At 38.2% G+C, this 9,497-nt stretch overlaps 1 protein-coding gene across 1 annotated transcript; it reads left to right on the top strand.

Annotated features, from left to right (window-relative positions):
- The first annotated feature begins 2,855 nt into the window (after nt 1–2,855).
- On the top strand, nt 2,856–8,505 carry msantd1 (Myb/SANT-like DNA-binding domain containing 1). The gene is made up of 3 exons (XM_015607304.3): nt 2,856–3,368; nt 5,129–5,413; nt 8,115–8,505. The coding sequence occupies exons 1-3, from the start codon at nt 3,115–3,117 to the stop codon at nt 8,362–8,364; spliced, it is 789 nt and encodes a 262-aa protein (XP_015462790.1). The 5' UTR covers nt 2,856–3,114; the 3' UTR covers nt 8,365–8,505.
- Nucleotides 8,506–9,497: the final 992 nt, after the last annotated feature.

The raw sequence follows: 9,497 nt of genomic DNA, 5'->3' as shown, positions 1-9,497 counted from the left end.
ACAGCAAAATATGCCTTAATAGCTGGTTCAGTTTGTGAAGTGCATAGGAAATAGCAGTTAAGCGGACCAGTGGAGGTTAATTGAGGTCTAAAAGGTCAAGAAAAAATAATATAGTTAGAAAAACTGCCATTTGGACAGTCAAATTTGACTGCAGAAGATACTGAGGAGGATTTGCACTATTATACTGTGTAGCACATGCACGAATATGGCTTCCGTGGAATAGTCTTCAGAACAAAACATTTTCTTTATCCTATTCACAAAATTTAGGCAATCAGGAATTTTCACGGGAACACCTAAACAAGCCTGTTCACTCTTGTGGCTCGATAAAGTTATAATTTTTTACGGTATTTTTGCACTATAAGGAGCACCAGATTTTAAGGCACATTTTAAGTGAGCACAGTAAGAAACAAAGGGTGTTGCCATGTTCTTCTTCTAATTCAGCAGGTCTCGCCGCTGGGGGAAGTGCCTAAGTACGGTAAACAAAACTGTGATTCTTAAAAAAAAGAGTGCTGGAAGTTATTCTACACAGATTTCTCTCCTGAGAACTGTTTATTCGGATGAGTATAGCGCTTCTGTTTACTCACAGTAAGCTTTGGTTTTTCAATAATTTCAACAGCACGGTTAGCAGCAGTAGTTAGCCGTGGTTAGCGCTAGCAAATGCCGCACGACAGCACTACACTGAGGAACCATGAGTGTTCCGGTTAGCCAGGACGCTATCAGCTAGCTGTTCATCCCATGTAGCTTGTTTCAACATGCAGACTACAGTCTAATATACTCTCATCTGACTAGCAAAAATGCTAGCACTGCAGTTAGAGGCTTCTGCTAATACTGCTCCAGCCTTGATGCTGGAGTATCTTCACTGGAACTCCTGTATAATGCTGTTCTTCAGTGGAGTGGCTTTACTGCTCCTTACAACCTGACTAGTAGAATTCATACATAAGGTGCACAAAATACGGTAGTTATATTTGAAGAAAAAACTGTGCTTAATTTATGAAAAGAAAAACCTCTGATCTAAACAATAAACATGAGCTTTTAAAAAATAGTAGAGTAGATAAAGTGGAATCTCACAGAGAGAAGAAAGAAAAATAAATAAAACAAGACCTGAAAGTTTCATAGCTGCTACAAACATCATTTACATTTTCAATTGTTCTCACCAAAGGGGGATGTTTCTGAGTACTATGCATTCAGGGTGCTCTTGAGGCTTTATTTTAAAACTGTGAAACACTGACTAAACAATGCTGCTATGAAAAAAAAAAATAAAGAGAAGAATTATTTTTTTAATCATTGTTAATTGTAAGTATAGGTAAATGTAATCTAGATTGAAAAACTAGATTGAAAAACTAAAAAATTGGGCCCTATCTATAGTGGGCCTTATCTATAGTGCACCGGTCAATTGCGCATCATGCAGCTGGATTTAGGGTGTGTCGGTGTGTCTTTGGTATTATGAGGGTGCAAAAAATACACCTTGCGCAGCTCGAAACACACAACGCTACTGCATGGATAGGATTGGGCGGCTGACTGTTGACCGTAGTTAGGGTTTAATTCAGTCAGTGGTCCACTTCTATTTCCTGCCGCCAAGATTTTTATCTGAACACACCTTATTTTCAGACCATCATGCCCATCAGTGTAGATATATTCCTAAACTCCAGCATTATTTTAATGGCATAGGCACAATGCAATAAAAATAGATTGTTCACAGGGTGTAAGATAGGAATGAGCATTGTGACACACCTTGCACAGGGTGTACGATAGGGCTCTTTTTGTAGTTTAGTGTTTACATATGACTAGTCAAACATGGATATTACTGACTAAAACAAGTAAAACAATATACTGTCTTGGTGACATGATTATAATAAACAAATGTCATATTTGTGACAGTTAAAATATCACATTAAAACAGAAAATAGAACGTTTTGTAGTACATATCTTTTAAAACTCAAACAGCAGAAGTCTGCCCATGTTCAAGTAGCCGTCTATCCAGCATGAGTCCCCCAATAAATATCATCAGACATTCTGTGTGTGTGTATTTGTGAGCAGAGCCCACAGAGTTAGATCAGTGCATAATCTGCACTGTCAGGGGTCTCAAGAACCCCCTGTGCCTTTTTATATTTTCAGTCGCATACGGGCCTACTGTACACAAACGCTGAGCCTCAGAAAATGTGGTTGTAATCTGAAGCACTAAATGTGGGGAGCTATTGCTCTGAATGTATGAGGGAGAGACTGAGGCAGAAAGGAGGGGGGAGGGGTGAAATGTGGAAATACTCTCAGACAATGCCCACAGTGTCCACATGGTCAGGAACCCAGCTGGCCTAGCCTTTAAAAGCTGAATCTGAAAGCCGCAGCTTGGGCAGTCGTGCTGTTTTTGCTTGCACTTTTGCTGACATTTTATAGCCAGTGCTGTGACCAAGTTCCCTGCTTTAGACAGCGTGTGATTTTAAATAAATAGGGGTTGAGCGTGGCTCTCAGATTGCAGTGCAATGAAATGTGAATTCCAACTGCATCTCCTAAGTGTCAGGCGAGGAGCTCTGTTCTGTTCCAGCCTTCGGTGTTGTAGACTTCATTAAAAGCTTTTAAACACATTATGGTTTGGCTTGTATGGCCTAAAGCAAGGCGTGTTGCCAAGCAACGGTTCGCTCTGCTGCCCACCGGGCCCCCCTCCTCGGCCCACCCGCCATTCCCCTCAGGAGTCACATTTCACTTGCAGATTTCCTAGCTGCCCGACCCACATCATTAGCTTTCTGCTAAAAGCTTTTTGTTACAGATCCCAGAGAGAGCCAGCAGGATACAGAGCAGGGTGGGGGTGAGGGGGGTGCCGGAGTGGGAGGGGCTTGGCAGGCCGTTGCCGGGCAACTTGACATCACAGTGACGAACTTCCCTCTTTAAAAGCTTTTAAAGCTGATTGCTCCAGCCCTCCAGGCCCCATTTTGATGCCTCTTAACTGTGTTAGAGGGGGAAGGGCAGATTGTGTGGCCTGCATCGCACACAAGCACATGCTTGAAGAGGCTCTGAGAGAATAGGGGGAAGAAAAGAGGCTTTCTAAAAGCTTTACCGCTCTCAACGACTAAAAAACAGCAGCAAACCTGCTCCTACAACCAAGCTTCACACCTTTACACAATGTCTGCTGAGGACTGTTTCAGTTACATAGTGCCAAGCTCCAACGAAAAGCACAGGCGGGCTCGTAACTGGACAGACTCGGAAATGAAAGGCCTTCTGTACATCTGGGAGGAGTACGTCACCGAGCTCAAGAAGGCCAAGCGCAACGCTAAGATCTATGAAACCATGGCCAAGAGACTCTACGAACTTACCGGCGAGCACCGGCACAGAGAGGAGATCAAAATGAAGATCACCAACATGACCTTCCAATACAGGCAAGTGTAAGAGTGCCACTTTAAAATCTTTTAAAAGCACTCGTCGTTCATTGTTTTAAGTCTGCAGAGTTAAAACCATTTTAACAAATGACACTTAGATACAGGATATCACATTGTTTATTTTAGAGCAGTGGTTTATAAGGTGGGCAGCTGTTACCCAGCAGGCCATCGTGGTACTGCTGCTTTTTTTTTTTAGCAACAAAATATCTTTACTGTAAAGCTTAAAAAGCTTTTAAACAGAACCAAACAGAACTAATTTCAATATGATATATATTATTGTTGTAAAACAAAATTAAGCTCATTGACTGTAATAATAAAAACTGACAACGTTATCTTTAAGTTTATTATGTATTTCAGTGCATTTTAATAAAAAATCTCCTTTGAGCATTTTGAATTCACCCATCATGGATTAAAAAAAAAAAGATTGGTGTTAAAAACTTTGCTTGATTGTGTAGAATATATAAATCTTTATTTAACAGTTTTCATATATTTTTCTATGAATTTCTATAAATTCCATACAACCGAAAACATTTAGTTAAAATTGATTTGTGCTTAAAGGTATGAAAATTATTTATTTTTCCCTAATAATTTAAAACATGATCTAAATAGATTTTTACTTATGCAAATGAATGACAATGAAATTGCCACAAGTCATGGGAATAAGTGGGAACAAGTACCATGTTCAGTGACTTTTGTTTTAAATGTTGCTTGATTGTGTAATTACAATTATACATCCAAGAAGGTGTATAAGTAGTTAAAATATGTTTAATAATTTAAATAATAATTTGAAAAATGATCTAATAATTTGAAACATGATCTAAATAGATTTTTATTTTTTATTTTTGCAAATGAATGACAATGAAATGAAGTCATGGGAAATAAACTAGTATGTCCCATGGAGGCTGAAGAACACTTAACTGGCCTATCAGACAAGTGTGTGTGTGTTTGATTTCTTGACTTCTTTGTCTGTTCTTATGGTCAATACTAGCCGGATGCCACCAGCCATGATCATTGTATCCCACTGGCCTGTCCACTGTGGGTGGTAATGACTTCTACGATGTATTGCCTGTACACATGTGACAATATGGTTCAAGAAATGTTACATTTTCTTCAGAGCTTCAGAACTGGAATGTGTCATCCATCCGGCACAAACTATTAGGCCTCTCTCACTAACTTCGATAATTCAAGTTACACTACCATGAGCAATCTGGCCAGTGTTCAGTCTCACTCACAAACAAGATAGCACCTCACAACTTATCCAAGTGTGGACATTTTTAAGTATTCCTGTGAAATAACACTTCATGATCAGTTCACGTACTGATGCCCCATGGTATAAAAACTCTAAGGTTTAAAGAAATTAGTAAGTTATTCTGTAAAGATACTTGAGCTCTGTAGTTATGGATCATCTGATCTCTGAGTCCCATTACAATAGCTTATATCCTTAAAACTGATTAAATTGTCATCATTTCTATAAAGAGAAACATTAAAATATGTTCTAAGAAAAAATCTGTGTTATTCCTATGTTATTCCCCAAATTACTTTTTATTGACTATCTGTTTTTTGTTTTTTATTATTTTGTCTTTGAATGTAAAATCCAATTTATCTTAGTGATCTCCATGTCATGGACATCATAGTCTATCTATCTAAGCCACTTAAAAACACATCCATTCAAAAGTAATACAGTAATCCATCCATAAGCAGTACCTTTAAAATGCTACAACATATCATATGTTTTTAATAAGTGTGTACTCACTCCACAGGAAGCTAAAGTACACGGCCAGTGGTAGCAGCAGCATACCTGACTGGCCCTACTACAAATCTATTGAGAGGATTTTGTCCAAGGTACCAGAGCAGACCCACATGAGCCCACTGGACCCACAGTCTACTGGAGCGTCCACCTCCCAACCTGAATCATCTCTGTCCCAGTCTGCAGCTCCACTGTTAGGCTTTTTTCCAGAGTACACCGGCTCCTCTGAGGAGAGGGAGGTCAAAGAGGAAGAAGAGGAAGATGGGACAGAAATCTCTGTAAGCTCCTTCGAGTCCAGGTAAGATGGTATACGGTATCAGTGATGAATTGAGTAAACCACTGACAGACTTTTGATCCATAATGGCGGACTTAATATTGTGTGTTATGATTCTGTTAATGATAGCTGAAAAGTGATTAGAGCTCTAAAGTTATCCAAGAAAGAAACTCAATGCTTATTTAGTTAATTTATCTCTATTCTTCAGGTTATCAATAAGTCACAGGCTTTTTCAAGTAATATTTAAAGTTCATTCTGATTTACACAGTTTTAGAATGTTAATTATCATTCACACTGTTCTAGAATAATGTTCACCCTCAATTATACAGTTTTAAAATGCTAATTATCATTCACACTGTTTTAGAATACTGTTTACTCTCAATTATACAGTGTTAGAATGTTAATTATCATTCACACTGTTCTAGAATAATGTTCACCCTCAATTATACAGTTTTAGAATGTTAATTATTATTTACCTTGTTCTAGAATAATGTTCACCCTCAATTATACAGTTTTTGAATGTTAATTATCATTCACACTGTTCTAAAATACTGTTTACTCTCAATTATACAGTTTTAGAATGTTAATGATCTTTTACACTGTTCTAGAATACTGTTTACTCTCAATTATACAGTTTTAGAATGTTGTCCTTATTTAGAATGATCATCCTAATTCACACATTTCTAGAATTTTCACCATCAATTACACCATCCGAGAATGTTCAACTTAATGTACAGTGTTAATGTGTTAATTTTTTTTCCACCACTGGTTCATTTTACAAATTTATTTGGAGGTCATTACCAGGTCATTAAAATGGTTGAGTAATACTGGTCAAGAGAGAGTATTTCAAATACTCTGTTGAAAAGAAAATACTTGTTTTCTTACAGATCTAAAGGATTTCATAGTTGTTTTTTTAAAATATATTATTTTATAAATATATTTTGACAAATTAGTAAATAGTGTTGTAATACATACAGTTGTGGTCAAAAGTTTACATACACTTGTAAAAAAACATAATGTTATGGCTGTCTTGAGTTTTCAATAAGTTCTACAACTCTTATTTTTCTGTGATAGAGTGATCGGAACACATACATGTTTGTCACAAAAAACAGTCATAAAATTTGGTTCTTTCATAAATTTATTATGGGTCTGCTGAAAATGTCACCAAATCTGCTGGGTCAAAAATATACATACAGCAACAAAATTTGTCAATTTTGGTGATGTAGCGAGTTGTGTCAATCAAATTAGCTTCATGTCATGGCCTCTTCACTTCTTGTAAGTGATTCTGATTGACTACAGCTGTTGACTTCTCATGAGCCCATTTAAATAGGGCTCATTTGACCCAGTGATTAGACTCAGCTACAAAAGCTACAATGGGAAAGTCAAAGGAACTCAGTGTGGATCTGAAAAAGCGAATTATTGACTTGAACAAGTCAGGGAAGTCACTTGGAGCCATTTCAAAGCAGCTACAGGTCCCAAGAGCAACTGTGCAGACAATTATACGCAAGTATAAAGTGCATGGAACAGTTGTGTCACTGCCACGATCAGGAAGAAAACGCAAGCTATCACATGCTGCCGAGAGGAGATTGGTCAGGATGGTCAAGAGTCAACCAAGAATCACCAAGAAGCAGGTCTGCAAGGATTTGGAAGCTGATGGAACACAGGTGTCAGTCTCCACAGTCAAGCGTGTTTTACATCGCCATGGACTGAGAGGCTGCCGTGCAAGAAAGAAGCCCTTGCTCCAGAAAAGGCACCTTAAGACTCGGCTGAAGTTTGCTGCTGATCACATGGACAAAGATAAAACCTTCTGGAGGAAAGTTCTCTGGTCAGACGAAACAAAAATTGAGCTGTTTGGCCACAACACCCAGCAATATGTTTGGAGGAGAAAAGGTGAGGCCTTTAATCCCAGGAACACCATGCCTACTGTCAAGCATGGTGGTGGTAGTATTATGCTCTGGGGATGTTTTGCTGCCAGTGGAACTGGTTCTTTGCAGAAAGTAAATGGGATAATGAAGAAGGAGGATTACCTCCAAATTCTGCAGGAAAACTTAAAACCATCAGCCCGAAGGTTGGGTCTTGGGCGCAGTTGGGTGTTCCAACAAGACAATGACCCAAAACACACATCAAAAGTGGTAAAGGAATGGCTAAACCAGGCTAGAATTAAGGTTTTAGAATGGCCTTCCCAAAGTCCTGACTTAAACCCCATTGAGAACATGTGGACAGTGCTAAAGAAACGGGTTCATGCAAGAAAACCATCACATTTAGCTGAACTGCACCAATTCTGTCAAGAAGAGTGGTCAAACATTCGACCTGAAGCTTGCCAGGAGCTTGTGGATGGCTACCAAAAGCGCCTAGTTGCCGTGAAAATGGCCAAGGGACATGTAACCAAATACTAATGTTGCTGTATGTATATTTTTGACCCAGCAGATTTGGTGACATTTTCAGCAGACCCATAATAAATTTATGAAAGAACCAAATTTTATGACTGTTTTTTGTGACAAACATGTATGTGTTCCGATCACTCTATCACAGAAAAATAAGAGTTGTAGAACTTATTGAAAACTCAAGACAGCCATAACATTATGTTTTTTTACAAGTGTATGTAAACTTTTGACCACAACTGTATTTATTTGAACTTCACTTCATGAACAGGAACAGAATCACCTATCTAACAGTATCAGAGTTCAGCTTGTTACAGTGAGGCCTGTGTATTGTATGTGTTCAGATCTCAGGCAGTGAAGAGGCGGCGCGTGTCTCCGTTGTCGATGCGGCGTAAGAAGTTGCGTGTGATGGAGTCGATGCTGAATGAACAGAGGAAGATGAGGCACGCGGTGGAGGAGACGTGTCGAGAGGTGCGGAGAGTCATGCAGCAGCAAAACTTCCTGCAGGTGCAGAGCCTGCAGCTCCAGGACAGAATGATGAACCTGCTAGAGAAAATGATCCCAACCACGTCCAGTAAACCTACCCAGTTATAGACCCATTCCCACACCCCTGGTAGAGTTGAGAGTGTGAACACACAGCTAGCTGCATTAGCCAGATGTTGTTAGTCCAAAATCATTTTACCTATCTGTGATCTTATTTGATTAAACCATGGTATTTTTCAAAAAAATCATGAACACAGTGGTCATTTGTGAGTGTTGTAAATGTTATATTTAAAATAATCCACCTCTAAATTCTTATTGAGGATTTGTTCACATTACAATACGAGGTTTAGGTGACTTAAATCTGAAAATCTTTTTTTTGCTTTATTGTGAAACAGACCTAATTTTGTCAGGACTGTGTGGACAAATCAGAACTTAATTTATGTGGTCCTTGATCAGACATATGTTATTTTATCAATAAATGTAAATGATCATTAGATGTCATACATACACTTATAAGGGCTGCTGTCATTACCAAGCACCAGTATCAAATTCTGGTTCTCTTCCAGATTGAATAACCATTCGCAACAAACAGCAGGACATAGCTAAAGGGGGTCAGATTCTGCCGAGGAGCCAGAATTCAGCATAATGCTGTATTAGCATGCCATTTCAGGGACAGATTCTGATCCCTTACCTTTAGAAATGTGAACCATTAAGACAAAAACATCTGGATTGATTAACTGGGCCTGTATTGTAGCCTAAATCACTGGACTTTAGTCCAAGATAAATCAACCCATTTATGTCCAACAACAAAAAAACAGTAGTCAGTCCTATTAGACCAAAACACTAAAATATCAAAAAATAAAAATATCTCTAAAAAAAAAAAAAAAAAACTCTGTTGTTAATCAAGTTTAAACTATTCATATTTGTCTGACTGAACTATTCTTAAGCTACAAAGAAAAACCTAAATAGAAAAAGAAATGTCCAGATCTGAACATGAATTGGTTAGAGGAGGAATTCTTCCGTAATGTAGCTGTTATGGCAGCATCACATCATATCTGTGTCATTCAGGATTTAAGAAAAGTAATGGATGCATGAAAACATGAGTTCAACAAAAAAAAAAGTCTTTATATAAGAAAAATGTAAACACAAAATCCTCTTTTTACAGTTTCCTTCCAATAATTTCCAAACACAGTAAGCACGGTCAAAAAAACTATGTGAATCCGTGCTCTCAAAACCTTAACTCA

Source organism: Astyanax mexicanus, chromosome 8 (assembly GCF_023375975.1).
Source record: "Astyanax mexicanus isolate ESR-SI-001 chromosome 8, AstMex3_surface, whole genome shotgun sequence".
Classification (NCBI taxonomy): domain Eukaryota; kingdom Metazoa; phylum Chordata; class Actinopteri; order Characiformes; family Acestrorhamphidae; genus Astyanax; species Astyanax mexicanus.
This window is presented reverse-complemented; position numbering and strand designations above follow the sequence as displayed.